At 32.2% G+C, this 22,572-nt stretch overlaps 2 protein-coding genes and 1 long non-coding RNA gene across 3 annotated transcripts; 2 read left to right on the top strand and 1 right to left on the bottom strand.

The window, feature by feature from the left end:
- Positions 1–552: 552 nt before the first annotated feature.
- Positions 553–3,622, top strand: LOC113518366 (uncharacterized). The gene is made up of 3 exons (XR_008252860.1): positions 553–697; positions 969–1,148; positions 3,451–3,622. It is a non-coding gene; the product is annotated as an uncharacterized LOC113518366 (long non-coding RNA).
- A 658-nt stretch (positions 3,623–4,280) lies between these two features.
- On the top strand, positions 4,281–12,918 carry LOC113515882 (lysozyme-like). Its single transcript, XM_031909010.2, has 4 exons — positions 4,281–5,006; positions 8,809–8,985; positions 10,542–10,615; positions 11,308–12,918. Exons 1-4 carry the CDS (start codon positions 4,955–4,957, stop codon positions 11,446–11,448), a joined length of 444 nt encoding a protein of 147 aa, XP_031764870.1. The 5' UTR covers positions 4,281–4,954; the 3' UTR covers positions 11,449–12,918.
- A 2,790-nt stretch (positions 12,919–15,708) lies between these two features.
- Positions 15,709–21,474, bottom strand: LOC113522417 (low density lipoprotein receptor adapter protein 1-like). The gene is made up of 6 exons (XM_052895094.1): positions 21,471–21,474; positions 19,461–19,637; positions 18,735–18,840; positions 17,278–17,452; positions 16,768–16,824; positions 15,709–15,789 (listed from the first exon to the last, which is right to left on the bottom strand). Exons 1-6 carry the CDS (start codon positions 21,472–21,474, stop codon positions 15,709–15,711), a joined length of 600 nt encoding a protein of 199 aa, XP_052751054.1.
- Positions 21,475–22,572: the final 1,098 nt, after the last annotated feature.

Genomic DNA, 22,572 nt, shown 5'->3' on the forward strand with positions numbered 1-22,572 from the left:
TTTTGAAGAACCCCATGCTGTAATCTCTTGGGAAAATCTCGACAGGGAACTCAGTCTATAACCTGAGTATTCGTAGAGAAAACATCTCTGAAACCGCTTTGTACGCATCCATCTGGACTGTAGGGTAAGAGGGTGAACTCCCTGTCAATGGCGAGCCATACGATGGTAGAAAGTGGCCGTGGTCATCAAATTGAACTATATCCTCCGAGTACAATCTGTTGTACAAGCGGTAAAATACGCAGAATCCAGCAGAATCTCTCCTAAGATTTTGGGGTTCAATACCGCTTGTAAGCTTGGTCGTTGGCTCTCAGAGTCGAAGGATTCAAGTAGGTATCTAGTTGCTCCCGCCCACAAGTGACATCAATACTCCATGTGGGGCCGGATTTACGATTTGTAAAGAATTAATCATTGATCCGGCGTGAATTAATGCTTCGCTCTATTATAGTCATTTTTGTATTAGAAACAACAACAATACAAAGATGTCGCCATGCCTCTATTATCTATGCTTAGGTACTTATAAGTGTATCACTTGTTAACGATGTTTTCTTAATTTTATATTGGAATATACTATTAAGTTGTTTATTGACATCTTTGTAAATGAAATATCAGTGTCATAGGCCAACTGTCATATTTTCTATAAACAGATTTATATTCCATTCCATTTTAGAAGTTGTTTAACTACGCTAGTATTCATCGTGTGAGTTTAATTATTGTTTAATATAAATTATCGTGTTTTATTAACACATTTAAAATACAAATATATCGTATAGTAATATTAAATAAAACAATTGTTAAGTCATGTTTAACGTCACTGTTCGTTGTGATTAAACCATGCGTTTAAAATTAATAAATACATAGTCTTAATTTTAATAAAAAAAAAAAAAAATACATTAACTATAGAATAACATGAGTTTGCACTTAAATTCAGTATGAGAAGTATATTAATAATATAATTTTTGTCTTAACAGTGTCCAATATGAAGGTAATACAAGTGTTCTTTGTCCTCGTGGTCACACTGACAGCACTAGTTGAAGTATTCGGCGAAGGATTTGATGACCAGGGTTACATTCAGCTATGTGGCCGGCAATTAGCAACCATGTGTATTTTAACTATGAATTCTGAACAAAGCCACGAGGAACCTGATATTTGTAAGTATATTTTTACGATTATTATAGAGATTGTAGATATCGGGGACTAGGGACCCACTTTTTTTTTACTGGACGATAATGGAATAGTAACCCCACCTGCACTAACGAGATACGCTGGCGGGGCACCAGTGAGGGATAAAAGGTAAGAATGAAAAGGCAGGTCAGTTAGTTTATCGTGATGAATACGCTTGGAATTCAGCACGATGGTTTCCAGGGAGGACCATGGGGAGGTCGACCTAGTTGGACATTTGCTAGCAATAGGACCTTTAGTCTCCATTACTAACAATCCTTTACCCCCCCCCCCCCCCGGGCATAAGTAGGATGCTGTCAACCGCGCGTCACCACACTACAATGCGGATGGTTTTTTTTTTTTTTTAATGAAAGACAATGGAATGGTATCCCCGCCTGCGTTATTCTTCACTGGTGTCCCGCCAGTGAGGGATATCCTTAGCGCAGGTATACGCTTATCGTCTAACTTAAAATGTGTCAGGTTATGTTTTATTATTCATCAGTCAGTGATGTTCTGTATCCCGCCTTAAAAATGGAATGTCTTTTTATATTAATAAAATTATTGATAATAATTACAACGTTTTAATAAACCGCAACCGTAATAATATTTGCAAATAATGATGGGACAACTTATATTGTCTATGGGTGAAAATTACTTTCCATCAAGTTGGTTGTCAGCCCGTTTGCCATTGCAAGTTGGATAAAAAAGAGAAAACTTCTAATCCCAACGGGCCTAAAATAGTCCTTTAATCTTAAATCTTCTTTTTTATATATTTAATTTAAGTTTATTTTTAACCGACTAACCAAAAAATAAGGAAGTTCTAAATTCGGTTGCATTATTTTATGTTTATTATTATACGTCAGAATTCCCTTAATTATAAACTGATTTAGAAAATATTTTTAATTGAAAAAATACATTATCTAATTAATCCCATAGGAATTTCATCAAAGTCGTTTCAGTACTCGTAATTAGATTTTTAAAACAAAATAAATGGTTTTTGTACTATTGAAATCGGTGTTTGGAGGAGGGTGGGGGACCTACCTACAATAAAAGTAAAATAAATATAAATATTTATTTTACTTTTATGTACCTTTGTAAAGTACTTTTTATAAGGACACTATTGAATAAATTTCTGATATCCGAAAAAATATTAAAACAATTTTTTTATACGTCTAAACATTAGATATATATGTATATTAGATATGTACACTTGATTTGACATCATCTAGTAACGGTTGGTAAATACCGCATTCGTGTATTTTTTTCCATAATGAAGTGGGCGTTATAATAATAGGATGTAGCATTCACGACTGATCAAAAGGTTTGACAAGCTGGCAAGTAATACAGACCATTGTTCCGAGATTCAAGTATCTAGTTCAATTATTATTCATAACTCTTATTGTACCTAGAATACATATATACGTCTACAAATATATTTTTAATGTGCCTAGGAAGTAAACGATTTGAAGGTCTACCTAGGTGATAAACTACAGCATTAGAAAGTGGTCGTATTGAACTCGCCCAGTTGATGAAATAAATAAATATATAACACACATATATGTAACATATATATAATATATATGTTATATATATATATATATGATTTTATTGCGATATTAAATAACCTTCCTCGAGAAATGTGCTATCAAACTCTTCTGCTTCGTTATATCTACTTGGTCAAACCTAAATTATTAACATCCTAAAAGGAAGTTATTTAAAATATGTTAACTAATAATGGAAAAGGGTTTATTCTACAAGTGTAATTAAATATTTAAGATTGTATTAAAAAAAAGCATTTACAACTGTGGTAAAACAATTTATTTTGATTAAAAAACTAAACTACTAAACCGATTTTTATAAAATTTCTACGGGACCAATCCGTAAGTATATCCTTTCAGATAAAGAATTTTCCAAATCGATTTACAAATGACAGAGTCAAAGGTGACAAACTTAAAAATATATATACATATAACCAGATTGAAAATCTCCTTCTTTTTGAAGCCGATTGAAAATTACCTGAAGAAACATGAGTCGAAATACGACCAAAAAATTAATCTTCCCACTCTAGCACTGTGTCTGTCAACGGTCAAATATTTTTTTAAATTTTGCAATCTTCTGTTTATTATGTCACGTAAAGAGGTTTTCTCAGAGTCGGCAACGTGCGCGCAATGCCCCTGATATTGCAGGACTACGGTAATCGCTTACCATCAGGTAGGCCGTATACTTGTTTTCCACCTCAGTAGTATGAACAAAAAGAATACCTTCTAAAATAATATTATTGTGTATTTCCAGATCTTACACAAAAGCGATCTCTATCGCCCCGCAACAAGCGTTCACTGCTCGAAGAATGTTGTCATAATAAATGCACCAAGTCGGTCTTTGCTCAGTATTGCCATTATTAAATATTATTAAGTATCACTAATATATACTTAAAGATTAATTAAATATAATTTTTTTAGTGTAACATTGTTTTTGTCATTTAGAGAACAGACAAAAGTCATGTGCATGAGTATTTCTCACTCTTGTTTCTGCCGCAAACCAGCTGTCCTTGTATTGCCATGTTTCCGTTCGATGGTAGGACATGGAACCACCGCAAAAAAGATGCCGTTTGTCGTATCTCCTCTCTTTCAGGGCACTTTCCTTGATAATAAGTCAAGTCTAGGGGTCATTGGCGTTGATACATGTGTCTAGCGACGTCCAATTTTGCGGTCATCTGAAGAAAATAGCTTCCAAAAAGTTATAAGTGCTCAATAGAGTGAGACGGTATTTTACGTCGGAACACCGCCTGAAATTGTATAAAGTTCAAGTCAGAGCACCTATGTAATGATGCTTCATTACATAGGTGCTCTGACTTATATATGTGGCCGCAGCGCCACAGTGCCAACTCCTTCCGTTAGACCGCCTTCACAGACAGGCGGTTTGAATTATTGATGATCAGCGCCTTACTGTCCGACTCGATCCATTGAAACTCCGTAGAGATGTTGCATCTCTGTGTATCTTTTACCGAATTTATCATAAGGAGTGCTCTGAGGAATTGTTCGAATTGATACCTGAAAAAGAGCATATTCCTTTTTAAAAGGTCGGCTCTACACCTGCAATGCCTTTGGTGTTGTGGGTAATCATGGGCGGCGGCAGTCACTTACCATCAGGTGAGCCGCATGCTCTCTGTGTCATAAAATAATCGTCATCTCATTTACATAGTTTTCATAAAAATTGCGAGACATGCATCGTCTACCATTTTGTATGTCTATGGATTTTACTAAACTGTACCATATGAATTGTAAAGCACAATAGCAAATGACGAATCTGACTGAACAGGATACGAATACATTACCTCCCGGATATCATTCTTCAAAGTTCAAGACTGTCGTTCCTTACCTATACCTACCTACGTAGGAACATATTTAGCATTACTTAGACACGGACCTTTGAATATTAATATAGTGCATTACAATATTTAATAAAACAACTAATTCATCAGAAACAATGATAAATAACTTGTATGTGATTGCAAAAGCGAGACGCTAAGGACATAGTTTATAAATACTCTCTATCAACTTAAAAAGTTTTTGCCTAAAGTTTTTTTGGTTGTGATTCGTCGAATAATAATTACGTATCTATACGAATTGTATAGAATTATACTTAGATACCGAGTCAGTTAAGCAAATAGCATCCGTGTCGTTTGGACTTGTATTAAAAGTGTTTAAATAATATATAACAATGATAAGAAGGTTAATATTAGTTTGTGAAATGGAAAAGTAGGTAGTCTTGTGTATTAAAGAGTGTAGCCACAGACATGTGTTTGAAATATTTCATTTGTATTTTATTATGTTTATGTACTGTTTTTGGTGAGTACTCGTCGATTTGCAAACTTTTTTTTAATTTCTACAATTTTTTTTACAAAGCTACCGAAATACAATTAATGGCTGATGTTATTACATTTAATTATTCTGCTAAGAAAATTATTAATAAAAAAAATCATGTAGATCAGTAGGAAATGTAGAAATCCAAAAATAGAAATGTCTACGCGCTCTTATATTCTTATTTCAAATTCGCTTTAATTTTCTTCATAACCTGCTCCAAAATAAAAACGGTGAATTCGAGGATGGATTAAATGATTTTTTCCTAAATTATTTTTATAATTATTGATTGAACCTGATTCTTTTACAATAGAATAGAAAACATTTATTTATTTTAAATTAATACCTGATTACTAAAATTTTATTACAGTTTATTCATATTTAATTTATTAATCATCATCATCATCATCATCATATCAGTCTTCAACTGTCCACTGCTGAACATAAGCCTCCCTCTTGGGGAACCCCCCAAAGTTGCCACACTCACCGGCGGATTGGCAACCGCAGTAAGGCTTTAGAGATGTTTTAAAAGGGACGCTGCTGCCTATCCCACGCCGCCCCTTAATTGTCTGTTACGCCACCCACGGGCTTATTCTATGCTGGGACGACACGAACAATATTTGACAATACAAAACAAGACATAACAAGATACAGTGTAATAAACTTATTTACATCCGAAAATGATTGTACTCTTTTCTTAGTTAGTCGGATGAAAATTAAGCTATTTATTTATTTATTTATTTATAGCAAGGCATCAGATTACAAATTAATACATTTATAAAATAAATATTACATAAAACGGCATTAAATTTGTACTCCAATAACTGCTCTGCATAACATTCGATATTATATACATTAAAAGAATGACGGCTATAAATTTAAAGTAACAAATTGGCAGCCTTAATGTAACATTGCAAGGATTGTTGAAAAATATAAAGTGCCTTGCATACATTGTCATATTTTCTGCACATGCGGATAATTGGATTGTGATACGATACATTATCATTAGAAATCGGTATATAAAATAATTTTTGTATTCTTTTATTACCTTTACGAAATGAAACAAGGCTCAACAATGTGCTACTGTCCCATTTATAATTTATTATTTTATAGAGAGCAATAAAATCAGACATAGGTCTTCTATTTATAAGAGAATTAATGTTAAAGTGATTAAGTCTTAATTCATACGAATGAAGTTTCCTTCTCAGACCAAACTTAGTGCTCAAGAATCTAACAAAGCGTTTTTGAATTGCTTCTATTCTGTCAATGTGGTTCTGATAAAAGGGAGACCAAATAACAGAACAGTACTCAAGTGAACTTCTAACTAGTGTTGTATAGAGTGACAAAATAGTTTGCGAGTTTTTAAAAGGTTTAGTTGTTCTAAAGATAAACCCCAGAATTCTATTTGCGTTATGAGTTTTATATAAAAAAAAATATATACTCATGTACAATTTATTACGTGGAACGATTTTAATATGTTTTATAAAACATCAAAGTACATAAATAAAATGCGAGGTCAGACGTTCTCTATGCATGGTGAATAATATGAACATAGCAAGTAAAGTCTATTTACCTCAGATAAATATATACTATTACAGATAATGATTAGTATTTCCCGTGGCTTTGCCCGTTAAGTTATTTATTTATCTAACTCTTTATTGCACCAAAATCATAAAATAAACAATGATAATTAAAAAATCTAAGTGAAATGCAGTAGTATAAAGTACAAATCAAAATATAGACATAAAGGTACCAAAGGCGATCTTTGGTTTGGTTTAGTTGGACAAGCTTTGGTTAAAAGAGAGCTAGTAGAAGTGGGTAGGTAACGAAAGAGTGAATTAATAATTTTTACATGCATAAAACACAAAAATACACAAAGGAACGTAAAGTAGGACGATCTCTCATTAGATGGAGTGAAACCCCTCCCCCTATTATTGCAGGGAGTCATTGGATGCGGATGGCTCAGGACTGTTCCTTATGACAGTCCATAGGGGAAGCCGGTGTTTAGTAGTGGACGGTTAATGGCTGAGATGATGATCATAATTATATATATATATATATATATATATATATATATATATATATATATATATATATATATATATATATATATATATATATATATATATATATATATATATATATATATATATAATATACATATAGTATTAGTATAATACGGGTGTTACTGTAATTACTACATATTAAAGTAGATACCCGTGTGTCAAATCTCATTCAAATCCCTTCATCCATTTAAGCGTAATGTAGTAACAAACATACAAACATCTTTGTAAACTCTGACATTTGTAATATTAGAAGCAGTACCAATGATTTTTTTTTTAATAGACGATAATGAAATTATAGCGACGCCCGCGCTAACGGTATACGCTGGCGGGACACCAGGAATAATATGTGAAAATGGAAAGGCAGGTTTAACGAACCTGCCTTTCCATTTTCACATATTATTCATTATGGCATTATTCATATTATTTATTATAAGGCCCATCATTATGGTCGACTTGACTGGGTATATAAGGAGGGAGAAGGGGTTGTTAGTAATGCGGACTACCAGTCCCATTGCTAGCAATATACCCTAGCAGGTCAAGCTCTACGTAATCCCCCTTGGCCATAATGGTGTCCAAAGGAGAACGCGTGGATATAAATCTAACAGGGATATATTGTCAGCAATGGTACAATTAGATCCCTTTACAATCTCTTTCCACCCCATGTATTTGGGTCTGACGAGTTACATAGCTTTTCAACTAACTTCAAAAAGAAGCAGGTTTTCAATACGGTTGTATTTTTTTTTATGTTTGTTACTTCATACTTCAAACATTCAATTCAATTTTAAACCAAATTCGATTTTATCTAAATAGATATAGGTACTTACAAATTGGTCCTATAGATATTTTTTCAAAACCGTTTTTGATACTACTGAGGTGTCAAACAAGCATACAGCCCATCTGATGCTAAGCGGTTACCATATTATATGAACGCCTGTAACACCAGGGGTATTACGCGCGCATTATTGAACTCGAAGCTACCTCTTTAACCTTATTACGCCCTTTTTGAAGGGCTATGCTGTAGTCTCTTAAAAAATCTCCACAGGGAGCTTACTCTGTAACCTGAGCGTTCGTGGAAGGAAAAATCTCTGAAACCGCGCTTAAACGACCATCTAGGCTCTAAGATATGAGAGTGAACTCCCTATCGATGACTAGCAGTACGATGGTAGAAAGTGACTGTGGGCATAATATTGAATAGTTTCTCTGAATACAGTTCGTTGTACAAGCGAATTAAACACTCAGATTAAAGCATAATCTCTCCTAAGGAAAGGTTCGATACCTCTTGTAAGTCTTGCTTAAGTCGAAGGGTTCAAACTAGTATCTAGGTGCTCATGGTCACATTATCTTATCATATAAGCCTTTAACTGTCCACTGCTGAACATAAGCATTTGAGGGGTTTGCCAGTAGTTGCCACGCTTGGCTGGCGGATTGGCAACCGCAGTTAGACTGTAGAGATTTTAAGAGGGGCGCTGTCGCCCATCGCTCGCCTTCCCTTAGTCACCTCTTACGATACTCACGGGAAAAGAAGAAGTGGCCTATTCTATGGCGAAACCACACGGCCAAGGTGCTAATGATGTTTCATCGCAATTGAAATCGGTATTTTTGTAAAACACAATCATTATACTTCAACAGATATAATGACTTCAATTCTAGGAGTACATAAACGGCTGACGAGTAATATACAGTCTTGCCCAGCTCAAATTTAAATGTAATAACCCCATTTTCAGGAGTGCATGTATCCAATCTGAGCGGCGCGTGCCTCCGGTGTCTCTGCTATGTAGCCGGTTGCGATATGTCCCACGGGTGTTCGGGAGGTTACTGCGGTCCTTTCTACATCTCCAAACTTTATTGGATTGACGCTGGCAAACCAACTTTGCCCAATGACGATCCCGAGAGAGATGAAGGTAAACTTTTTTTACAACAACAACAAATTTATATACCTTTTCACAACATGTCGAGAGAAACTTAAACTAACATAAAAAATATTATGTTAGTTTAAGTTTTAAGTATTAATTCATTCATTCATTACTATTATAACAAATGCAAAACGAAATAAGTATTTTTATCATATTTTTGTCTGCAAACCTGGCAAAGCTAATGGGGGAAATACCCAATAATTTATCATCTTTAAAATAAAAAAAAACTTACTTTTTAATTGTCATTAACATGACACAGTTTAGCATTGTGTTAATGTGTAATGACATATTTTGTAAGTGATTTTTACAAAAATAATAAATAATAATGACGCAATAATGAACTTGGAGCTGAGAGTCTCCTAAGTCACCAAGTCTCTTGAACCCAGATTATGCCAAAGCTGAACTCACCCACATAATAACAATGACAATTCAATGGCACTTTTTATATTATATCTTGTACAATTGGATCATAAACTCATTAATAAATTATATATCCACAAAAAAACTAAGTAATGAAAGGTACCGTAAGCTGTCTGGGATGAATTGATTGATTGAATTAAATGAAGTATTAGATGTTTGTGGAGCAAAAAATAGACTTAACCTATCTATGCAATTAGGCTTCATGAATCAACATAATATGGTCATAAAATATAGGAGAATGTTTCTTCCATGCTAATTACAGATATAGCCAGGTAATTTATTAAAATATACGAAGAGACCCTGTAATTTTGAACTAATTTTGAATTTCGGTTCATCAACCTTCTATTAGGTAGTTAAGTACGTTGATTTTGTACAACTTTTTTATATACTTTTATTTTTGTATGGCTTAAATCAAAATAACTTTTTTTCTTTATTTAGTAAAAAAAAATTTTGAATTCCATATTTCTCTTTTTTTACGAATTCCCATACTTATACAACTTTATCTCTACCTATTGCCGTAGGTACTTAAGGTACTATGCTTAATCTAGCTATGGACGAAAAACTATATTCCATTTTATTTTTTAAATTTCGGCAAGGCTAAGTCACTAGCCAGACTTGCCCTTTATGCTAATAACAAACGGAATTTTAAAAACGGAATGAGAAGGGTTTTGGTATTTTTTTTTTCCAATATTATTTGGTTCGCGATTGGGAGATGAGTATTTAGCTTAAGCGTCTTAGTTGACTTAAGCAGCGATTTGATACAGCATAAGTCTCTAGTCTAGCTATTTAATTCTTGCACGCGTAATTTATTTTGAAAGGGGGTTTTGGTATTAGTAATCATGGAATTATAGTTTGATATTATTATAAGAAATAAAAAAAGCTAAAGAGTTAAAGACTAAAGGATCAGGATGAGCTAACAACCATAAGATGGATGTAGAAAAAGGATTTTCAATGAGTGACTTAAAGACTTTAATCGATTCAGCTTAGGACTATAGGTCCTTTACAGGCACAATACATTCTGGACAAAAATATTGAATGACAAAAACTGATCTGAGATTCCGATCGTGATAATCTAACTTTATCTTATTATTTCGTAATGAAAGAATTATTTTCTGTTTTCGCAGCGTTTGAAGATTGCGCAAGAGATTACTTCTGTTCCATCAGAGTGGTTGAAAATTACATGGCGAAGTTTGGAAAGGTGAGACGATTACAACATTTGTATAAAACATAACATGATGTTTAAATATACATACTACAAATAATCTGTCGACAATTAAACCTGTTGATATTTGTTTTGAAAATAGAATTAAAACCTGTAATAAAACTTTTTTGTAAAATCTTTTTTTATGATTACTTCATTAAAGAAAATGGACGTATTCTCAATAATATTTAGTCTCTTTCGATAGAACTTAATATAAACAAACAAATTAATTTATTATGCCTACTTGCTACTTATTTCTTTTCGAGAATGTTTCTATGATAATTTCTTGATAACCATTTCATTAAGTTATATTAAAACAGACTCATATGAGTGCATATACCACTTTTTTTTATTTATAAAACGCTAACGTTCCGCCCCAGCTTCACACGGGTAGGTTAAAGATAAATTATTATTTTACACAATTTTGATGCTTTGGATTGCATTATGATAATTTTCGTAAGTTTGTCTAATTTTTTAAAAATAATATAATACCTATATTACTCGCTGATTATGTAGCTTTTTTAAAGGTTAAAGAATTTTTTAAATTGGTTGAGTAGTTTTTGAGATTATCCATTACAAACAAAACATACGAAAAAATCTGACATTTTCTTTTTACAATCTTATTAGTACAAATTATGTTTTGTACAATCTTTTAAGCTCTGCATTACGTTTGTTTAAATATATTACAGGACTGCAACAATGACGGCGTGACCAACTGCTTCGATTTTATGATGATCAACTACCATGGCGGCCGCGCCTGCTCCGACCCTTTGTTCCTTACAGACCACGGGAGGCGGTGGCTTGCAAAATTCCAGGAGTGTCGTTTCTAGGTTTTAGATAGCCATTGTACTAGATCATATATATATATCTACGTCTAGATGGAGAGTCAACTATCAAAAACGTCAACTGATCAACCAACTAAGTGCCTAGTATGAGTTGTACAAAAATTTACATTACTAATGTGTACACCAGAGGGAGACTTTGTACAAAAGTTTGGGCACCTCTGTCCCATTCGTGTTTCTACCGACTGTGTTTACGTTTGAAGGGCATATGGCAGTGAATTTACAGGGTACAGTGGGATAACACCTGAGTCCTCAAGAATGGCAATGCATGGGGGGTTTCATGGGCGAAACAGTATACTCTGTTATGCCCATGATACTACTCATGTCTATAGCGACGGTTACCACTTTCCATCAGATGGGCCGTCAGCTTGTTTGCCATTCTAAGTTGCATAAAAAAAAGCACATTTATGTCGATAATTTTGTATGGAAATATGAGTTTTCGAAACTATTTGCTTAAAGTGTAGTATTAAGTTTTCAATACAAACATATCGAGTAAATGTGAACGTAAGTTTAACGTAAATCTTTGTACAACTCACACTAGACACTCTCCTGTGCAAAATACATTTGCTTTTCATACAGTACAAAAGTATGAAGCTGTACTTATCTTATTGACGTAATAAAATTGTAACTTGACTATTTATTTAAAAAAATAATAATATGAGGAGTCCTAAAAAGAGTAATAAAAGTTAAAACAAAATTTATAATCTGTCTGTATGTTTGTTTTAGTATCACGCAGAAACTACTGCATTAAATTGAATGCGATTTCCACGGTTATGATTATGAAAGTGTAACTTAAAAACTGGTGTATATTTTATATTACTGTTAAAAGTGGTTATCTACATATACACGAGTACGAAGTTGCGGGCAAATACTAGTTGATAAGAAACATATTAATAAATAAATATATTATTTGTGTGCCAAAAAACATCAATTACAAGATTGATATACTTTTATACTTTCTGGAAATGAATTATGTTAAACATGGCCATTTTTTTCAATGCACTTTTAAAGAAATTCTCTCTAGATCTTATTAATCAATGTATTGTAAATTTTTTTACTCATACAAAATAATTATATTCAAATCTTTTTTTTGGAATACTGTAATATTTACAATGCGATGGTGTTATCAGATATTTGACAGACAAAAAAAAATATAAAATGTAAAAGCTATCTGTGTATAAAAAGTACATTATAATAACTAGTTTTTTTTTTTAATATTATTATAACAATTCATAATAAATAATAAATATTCTAATGTGTCACTTAATATATATATTATGTGACCAATTAGAGTATTTATTATTTTTCTGCCTACATATTAGTTCATAATATCTGACAATAATAAACAATATAAAATTTAAAAAAGTACTTAATAAAATTAATTAATTAATTTTAATACACGAGTAAATTAGTAATCTGTACAACTTAGATATAGTTTAAGATAGTATTGAAATTATTAAATAAGGACTATTAACATTGTGTCAGAATAAACGTATCCATATTTTTAAATTCGATATTTATTCTTCAGTCTGTCCATCAAGACTTTATTGTAAATACGTAGGTCTCTATATATTTTTCATATATTTACATACGACACCCACTGAAAAGGAAGGAGTGGCATAGAATGGGCCACTTCTTCCTTTCCCGTGGGTGTCGTAAGAGGCGACTAAGGGAGGGCGAGGGATGAGCAGATGCGTCCCTGTTAAAACATCTCCAAAGCCCAACTGCGGTTGCCAATCCGCCTGCCGAGCATGGCAACTACTGGGAAAACCCTCCAAGGAGGAGACTTATGTTCAATTGTGGACAGTTAAAGGCTGATATGATGATGATGATGATAGCAAAATCCATATATTGTAGTTACAATATCTGTACATATATTGCCCCAATAATAAATGTATTAACTACAGGTTATTTAATATATTACACCGAAAAGAAGTCCCGCTCGTAATGAATATAGATATATCCGACTGGTATGGGTGGGTCGGTGATCGGTCGTCCCTCGAATTGGGGGCCGGGAGACAGCAGAGGTCGCCAGTTCGGAGGCCGACCACATACTCATTTGTTGCAGTATCTGGCCGTTCATTTATCTTCTTAATACTTCTCAAATATTGCGTCTAAATTGCGCCCACCAAGTACTCGTACCCTCTTGTATAGGCATTCCGTCACCCGTATCCAATAGCGAGGACGGGATGCCTTAAATACTGTACCGCAAACCATTAAAAAAGAGAGGTATGGGTGATATCACAACGGGGGTCATCAATGTCCAAAAGAACTCAATATATGTATTGATGTAGGATATTACTCATCTCGGCCTGATATTACTAATTATTTTTTTAATACATATTTTTTAAATACATATTTTTTTTATTCTACTGCAAGTGCAAAGTGCACTGACGGCCATTATTATTTTATTATTATTATTATTATTAGGCCAGAAAATTTCACTTATGACATCCTTCATGCCATAGTTATAAACGTGAGGAGATCCTTTCTTCCACGCACAACCACTCTTTGCAATCAACTTCCAGCAGCAGTATTTCCGAACCGATACAACATATTAACTCTCAAGAGCATATTCCTTTTTAAAAGGCCGGCAGTACACCTGCAATGCTTTTGGTGTTGCAGGTGATCATGGGCGGCGGTGACTTACCATCAGGTGAACCGCATGCTCGATTGCCCCCTATGTTATAAAAAAAGACCTCATGGTAGGTAAATAGAAAGAATAAATTAATATACAATTTAATTAAAACCATGTACAGTATTTGAACAAATAAAAATTAATAAATAAATGTAGAGTTACGATTCTACAAATAACGGAAACATATTTATTTATTTTAAAATATACTTGACAATACATATTTCTAATTTGCACATTGGCAACAACTGCAGTGTATCTAACACCACATACGTCTAGATGGAGCAACGAGCTAAAAATTTCATTAAAAATTCCAAAAACGCACAATTATTATCAACTATTGGCTGATGCGTAATTCCATCATACTAAATACATAAATGTATAAAAGACTGAAAATATAATATTACTAATATAGTAAATATGAATAAATAAAACTATTGTTTTTATGACAAAAGCCACTAATTACAAAATTTTTAAGGGCCTAAATTATAACAGATTTATTGAATTATCATTTTCTTTATTATATATATATATATATATATATATATATATATATATATATATATATATATATATATATATATATATATATATATATATATAACTATAATCGTACTTGTATAATTACAATACCACCCTAATCTTATTTATTTCACAAAATTATCAAGCCTGTAGCGCTGACAATTATTTTATCCGATATAGATGTTTTATATTTATTTATTTTTTTCCGTTTATTCAAATGTCCACGACATTAACACAGTCATAAAATTTAGACAGAATATACAAAAAAAAAAATTATAATATTTTAAAATTACTTATCATAGAGACAATATCATAAACTAAATACAATATAAAATTGGCAGGAGTTAATGGCATGACAACTGCTACAAAACCTAAACAATTTAAAATGAACGCGTCATTGAAAAGTGTTGGCTGTTTTCGTTAAGCATTCTATCTAGATGATTGTACATCAAAACATCTACAACATAAAATTCGAGTAAAACAAAACACATCAACGCCTATTACGTACATACATCAATTCAAATAAGTTACTTATTTAAAAGTAACTTAAGTAGTTCTTCTTACAAAATCAGAATGTCATAATCTATTGTCTAATTTTGTATTTTATGAAATGACTCATTGAGATAGATTTTGTAGAGCAAAATACTGGTTGAAATTGGACAATATAAAATTTTGCTTTGCAAAAAAGCAACGATTTCGATAGCGTTAAATAAAACATGGGCGAAAGTAAATCCTATAGATATAAAAAGTAATCAAATAGTAAAATCAAGATGTTAGTTCTTTATATATTATCTTGCATGCAGTAGCGAAAATGTATCTATTGTGAGATTCATCTATTTGTCACTTCACTGAGAAGGGTTGCAGCAATTTAAGAATATACATTTAACAATTTTTTGACAAGAGATTCCGACATGCAATTCCTTCAATGGAAAGCCTCTTAAATTGTCTATATTATAAAATATATCTTAACTAAAGCAGTCAAAATGGCATCCATTTAATAAAGCTTTGTTTAGCTTAACCAATGTATTGCTACTTTTAACTTAAACATTAAAAAAATAATATCTTAAATAACAGTACTACTAAATATAAGATCAGGCGAAAGTGACGAGAGGAGCGGGCGACTGACAGTGCTCGCTATCCGTCTCTTCATCGGACTCATCCGGGAAACGAACCTGTAATCAACATTTGGATCAAATTAAAGTAATACATAATCGAAAACCGATAGAAAAGAAAGGTTCTTGAGTAGCGACTCCGTATGGACAAACACAGTGTAAGACGAAGACCACAAATGCATTGCAGAGAGTTGGTGGGTGAACGTGGCTCAGGATCGTTCCTTATGACAGTCTATTCGGAATGCCTATGTTCAGCAGTAAACAGATAATGGCTGATATGATGATGATTTTGATGATGGCAATAATTGAAAGCAACAATCAAATGACAAAGCGCGAGTACAAATTGAAATCTATATCTATCTTTTCTGTCTAATAATATCAATCAATCGATCCAGTATTCTCTTTTGCCCGCCAGATGGTGTGGGCGGGCGAGGTAGGGGCCTCGGGGCATACCCTATTACCCCGGCTTCAACTCCGGAGGCAACAACCACTGGGTCATTAGGTTTTAAGCCGACATACACTGATCTGTCTAATAATAGATAACCCTAGAATTATTACAGAGCGCCAGATGGCGCTTAATCTCTGCTTGATTTTGGACTATCTAATCCAAAACTAAACAGAGATTATACTGTAAATATTAGACAATAGTTGATATTAGACAATTTCTATATAAATAACAATCAGATCTTTTCAAATGCACTCATGCATATTTAGAAAAATACTTCTCAATATTAACCCACCTTATGAAAGAGCCCTACATTCAGTAGTGGAGAGTTAACGGCTGATTGAGGATAATTGTACAGTTATACTAACAATGACGCGATTTCTAAACTACTTTATATTTGCATTACATAATAAAACATATTCTTATTAATCCTTGCTAGTAAGGTGAGTTTGTTTGTTGCCACTTGATGCCTGAACGGTTCAACCAATCTACATAAAATTTGGAAAAGGATTAGGAAATAAGTATTTTATTGCAGTCGATTATGATGACGTAGCGAACGGACCAAGTTACTTGTAAAAGTAGTGTCATCTTACCCAGGGTGTACCTTTCCCGGTGGATTGTAAAGAGCTGCCCTGGTTTGCCTGCCATTCCTGAAAATTTTTGGTCACAAATTTAGTATTGTTAGTATTGTATTTTCACTGTCTTCAATTTGAGTGTATATTTTATTCGTATGTCTCATGCTATTCCAAAACGGTTACGATATATTTTTTTAATCAAAACAATTTACTCTCATCTTAATCATAAATTAGTAAATTTTGTTCTAATTGATGTAGCTTTGTTTCAACAATATCTAAAATTTATTATCGCATTAGAAATAAGTATAACAAATGCTTCAAATGAATAGTATTCAATAAAAAAATACACAAATATTTAACTCGATTCGGAATCAAAATGGCATTAATAGAATAGAATATAAATCATCTTTATTCATATATCAAAACTATATATTTATAAACTCTCCTAAATTGTTCCTTTTTATAATGCATGGATAGCGGCTACACCTAACACCGGATAATTTAGCTTAAATTATAAACGTTAAATACCTGATAAGCATCATTGAAAGCGTGTGCGAGCGATAGAGCAAGCGCCCTCGCTTGTTTCCGCCTCGCACATACAAACACATGTACTACATGTGATTCGCTCGAACCGCTACCGCTCTTGCCTTCGACCACAGCGAATACTCGCGCATTAGCCGCATCCGCTGAACAATATGAAATTCTACAACAAATATGAACATAACTATAAAAAAACATACATATTCTATCTCTCCCATCTTTAAGTACGTCTATTAATTCACGTCTGAATAAGACTTCAATTCCAGATTTCTTAATACAACACCAAAAATACATTAACAACTACTATCATCATCATCATCATCATCATCATCATCATATCAGTCGTTAACTATCCGCTGGTAAAATAGACCTCCTCATAAACTGCCGTAAGAAATGGTTCTAAACCAAAAATCTGGAGGCCAATTCTCATGGTATTTGCCATACAGGGGTTTCGCTAGTAGTTGCTACGCTTGGCAAGCGGATTGGCAACCGCAGTTAGACTTTAGTTATATAATAAAAGAGACGCTGTTGTCCACCCACGAGAAAGTAAGGGGAGGCCTGATCGGGATCACACGACGACTATAAATTGTAAAAATATTTACATTTAAAAACAAGGTAAAGTCAATGACTTTCTGGCTAATATCAATTATGTTTGTGATATTAAACTTCATTAATTAAATGTTATCTATAATTTATTGTCGTGTAACCTGGCCAGGCGATTGTGTTCACAATATTTACAAAAGGCCACTCTGCTATAAATAAGTTAACTTGTTTATTGTGAATCCACTATTACATATTTTTACATAAAAACTGTTGTGACTGTGATGAGATAGTAAGAAGCAATTCATCATGTCGCTGTATTGATGACAACAATTGACGTTCTTATTGATTATTTTATTTTGATTTTAGAAATACATATTTGATTTTTATGTAATAATAATAATAAACACCGCTGAATTCATTGCATTACATACTCGCGCTCCAAATTAAACAGAACTTGAAACTATAAATTTTAAGCAACTGATAGATTTTTGTTATTAATTTTTTTTTCTAAATAGATACATAATTTTACATAAAAAAAATCACCCGAAACTATAAAAACAGACAAACTTATTTACATCCAACACGATCAAACCTTCGGCTTTCGGATTATTTTGGATAGCTAGATTAAATATATTTAAATTGGAAGCAACGTATTGAATCGTTACACTATCAAGGTTGTATACTGCTAAAAATTATACAATTATGGATAAATTTTGAATATTTTAAGGAAAACATTCAGCAAACATACTGTAATTACTGGCCTTCATATGCTATGGTTTACCATCAGACTGGCTATATACTTGTTTACCCCCAAAGTAGTAAAAAAAGTCTTATTTTATGGAAAGTTGAAAAAGTAATTAATCCAGTACGCCTTAAAACAAAGATAAATAAAATTAATGTACCTGTATATTGAGACGCTGAGAACATTTTCCTGAGAGTCTGCATCACTGACTATTATTCCTTTAGGACTAATATCAAGGTTGACCTTCTGCAGTTTCTTATTTAAAGCTGAAAATTATAATGTCAAATTTATAAAAATTAAAAATAATAACTCAAAATTAAAAATAGTATGTCATGTAATGCCTGCTATGTCTAAGTTATTATTGGGAATAAATAAAAAACATGATAATTCGTAATGGTTATAAAGAACTCTGACGATTTGAGCATAGGTAAAAGCTTATCAGAATAAAAGGAGTGAAGCAACTATGTTGAAAGATTTACACAAACAGCTTCGCACAAACAATATCTATGCTTTGAAAAAACTGAAATATAGTTAAAGCGGTATACAGATAATATCCTCTTATACGACTGTCATAATCTAAGATCCAGCCGCTGACTTCCACAGGTATAAGTTTTTTATTGAAACTTAGTTTTAATAAAAAATGAGATAAAATACAATATAATGCACCCAGATTCCCCGCTCTCAATTAACCAAAACCTAGGATTGCCAAATGAAACCTGCAAAAATCAGCTGCGAATCATTTTTTGCTCACGTTCGAAGAATGTTAATTAAATAACTGGAAAACAAATATAAAAATTACGCTTCTTGTTGTTCTGAATATTATAAGCTCGAAAATAAATTATATAGACTTATAAAATGTTGTTTCTGGCAATATAAATCTACTTACTCTTAGCAGAGTTCAGCGCAGCTCGCACAGCGAGTGCAGTGGCGGGTGCGGAGGCGGCGCGCTCGACGGGCGCCACGCCCGCGTACCGTACATCTTCGCCTCGCCCGCTCGTCTCTCTTGCCTCGCGCCACCATCCTTCGCCTTCGCACTCTGCTAAAGCCCATTCTTCACACAATTCTGAAATATGTTTTAACTATATTTAAGCTGTATCATGTGTGTTAAATTAATCCTACCTGTCCACAAAATTTTATTCTAATCCATTTAGTAGGTAATTTTTGCGTGAAAGAGTAACAAATATGCATCCATAAAATCTTTCAACCATTCTTCTATCCAATCATCTTCCCATCCAATATTACAAACTTTCACAATTATTATATTATTAGGATAAAATAGCTAGAAGAGTATAAAGAAAAATTCATGACAATAATAAAATGAAATAAAATAAAATATATATTTGCTTTAAATAGACCTTTAACATAGTAAAGGCCATATGACAAAATTTTTTAGCATCTGTTGAATTGCCTTAAAATTGTGGTCATGTAAATTTAAAGTATTAATTAAATAAATATCTATAGTAATAATGTTGATTGACTAATTAAGATTATACAAAATTAATGTTAAAGAAAAATAGAATTAAACCAATAAATTTATATAAGGGTATGTACCTACTACACGCCCAATATAGTCAAATAAGATCACTAATTACATTTTGAATGTCGTACCAATAACAATTTAAAAATCTAGGTCAGTCTCAAAGTATTATAGATTATTTATATTTTACATTATAAAAGACATTATATACATAATATTGCTAACGGCTAAGTAATCACTTAATAAGCAATATGGAATAGATAGTGAGATTTTTTAACACTTCGGTAATCCATGACATGAATAAAAAATAAGCACTCTAATAATCCATAACATTATCCACAAAAACGTTAACAATTCATGTTCATTTGATATTTTCGACTGCGGTTTATAACTTGTGGTTTCCCCATCAATAGTATTTTGAGAATATTTTATTATACCAACCTATTATGCTTTTTTTTATTTTATTATATATATCAATATCTTCCATAAAATTTTATGAGATAACATAAGGAAATTATAAACGTTGTATTTAGTTCAAACAATTAATTTAATTAAAACAATTTTAGTTTGTACAAAAATTAAGCTACCAATATTACCTAATATATTGATATTTTTTTATCTATATATATTTAAAAAAAAATCCGTACCATACTATTTTTTCTCGTACTTCTATTTATCATTCTAATTTTTGGTACGGTTCAAATTAAACTAAACAACAGTCTAAGTTTAAAGTTATAAATTAGTAAAAAAATATGACTACCTTATCTTATCAACTTATGAGTCAAACAAGAAGTTAATCTTGTTTTAGCTGTTCAGGGTGGGATTAACAATTTGACCTGTCTCCTTAAGCAGGAACTAACAGAATGTTAATTCCCATTTGGATTCAGTATATAAACATCTAACCTTAATATGAATACTCATTTACTTAATATTTGAAATGTAAAACAGATTGCCTTTAAGGGTACCCAAACTGTAGCCTTAAAATAGTTAAAATACCAATATAAAACAAAAATACCGAATTATTCTCCATCACAATAAGAAATAATAGACTACTTAACTACTTCCACAGGTAGTACAAGTGATTTCTCAGTTATAACTATATACATATATACTATATGTTTAACTTTTTGAAAAAGCAACAGCTGAGTTTCTTGCCCATTCTTCTTGGCTGAAATTTAGTTCCGAATGGACATAATTCTTTCTTTCTTTCTATAAATAAAACTTTATATAAAACTGAATTCCAAACACTAAGTGCCGACTGTTTCTAACATCAACAACCTCCTGCAAAGTGTTTTTTATCAGTAAAACTAAGTTTTTTGCTAAAAAAAAATGGGTCTACAAAGGATAGATAATTTTTAATTAAAACAGGACACATCGTCTTAATAGGTGTTCAACATTTTATCTTATGTAATTTTTTACCCATTTTCAAATTGTAAATATATTTGTTATAACAAAATCATAGCCTATAAATATATCATATTTTTGGTATATCGACCTTAAGACATGCATATTACTTTGAAAGTAATAAATCCACGATAAACCTAGTTTTTCTCCGGACGTTGACAGTGTAGGTATCTATAAAACGGGCGTTGTCACCAATCACTGATAACTCGATGCATAAATCAACCCATGCAATTTTCTGAGTCTAGCTCATTTACCTTATTACTGGTTAGGCGCAACACAAATTTCGCAAGTAATATGAGACCTGCTAGAGAAACTCTACCTACTAAAACCTACTCACTAATCAATGATTAAAGAAATGAAAAATTACAAATTATATGACAAATAATTGATAAGTACAAGTGGTTTCTTACTACACTCTTGATGGATAAAGGTATTTAAAAGCAATTCATTGCTATCTTAGGTACATAGCAATTGAATGCGTTATGGCTTTTTAATTATTTTTTTTTATATCAGGTAACAAGATAATGCCAATGACCTATAGATTAACATGTATATTAAATTCTGAAAGAATATACCTAAAACTTGTCGTATGGTCTCGGCATAGAATAGGCCACCCTTCCTCTCCCGTGGGTGTCAGAAGAGGCGACTAAGGAAATTTAATAGTAGAAGGATAGGCAGCAGCATCCTTCCTAAAATTTTTCTTAAATCCTAACTGCGGTTGCCAACCCACCTGCCAAGGGAAGGCTTATGTTCAGCAGTGAACAGTTATGATGATAGATAGATGATGAATACCAAAAATTTACAAAAAAAAATATGTCTTGTAAAAATTTATTTACAATTTTCTTAAATTGTCCCCAAATTAGAAATGTTTTCTCCAAAATAATACCCAAACTTTTCCGCTGCTGTACAATTTTCACTGCTGCTATTATTTTTATTTTTACATACAAGTACGTTGTTATGAAGTTAACTAGTGCCAAAACTCTAATGAGATTTATCAACAATTCTACATAACATTTCTTTTATAATTTCTCGAATTAGGTGTTCCATTTTTAAAACGTTTTAATGATATAAATTTTACCCAAAATTAGGAATAATGTTCGCGACATTATTTGTATAT

This window comes from Galleria mellonella, unplaced genomic scaffold (genome assembly GCF_026898425.1).
Source record: "Galleria mellonella isolate WM207_F2 unplaced genomic scaffold, CSIRO_AGI_GalMel_v1 utg266, whole genome shotgun sequence".
Taxonomy (NCBI): domain Eukaryota; kingdom Metazoa; phylum Arthropoda; class Insecta; order Lepidoptera; family Pyralidae; genus Galleria; species Galleria mellonella.

What these genes read in the sequence shown, in the direction of transcription:
- LOC113515882 (XM_031909010.2), top strand. Translation starts at nt 4,955, where the DNA reads ATGTGTTTGAAATATTTCATTTGTATTTTATTATGTTTATGTACTGTT. An exon ending in ATGTTTATGTACTGTTTTTG is followed by an intron (nt 5,007 to 8,808) that starts GTGAGTACTCGT and finishes CCCCATTTTCAG; the next exon opens with GAGTGCATGTATCCAATCTG. An exon ending in CGATCCCGAGAGAGATGAAG is followed by an intron (nt 8,986 to 10,541) that starts GTAAACTTTTTT and finishes CTGTTTTCGCAG; the next exon opens with CGTTTGAAGATTGCGCAAGA.
- LOC113522417 (XM_052895094.1), bottom strand. An exon ending in CTCAGCGTCTCAATATACAG is followed by an intron (nt 17,453 to 18,734) that starts GTACATTAATTT and finishes TATTTGTTGTAG; the next exon opens with AATTTCATATTGTTCAGCGG. An exon ending in CTTTCAATGATGCTTATCAG is followed by an intron (nt 16,825 to 17,277) that starts GTATTTAACGTT and finishes AAAAATTTTCAG; the next exon opens with GAATGGCAGGCAAACCAGGG.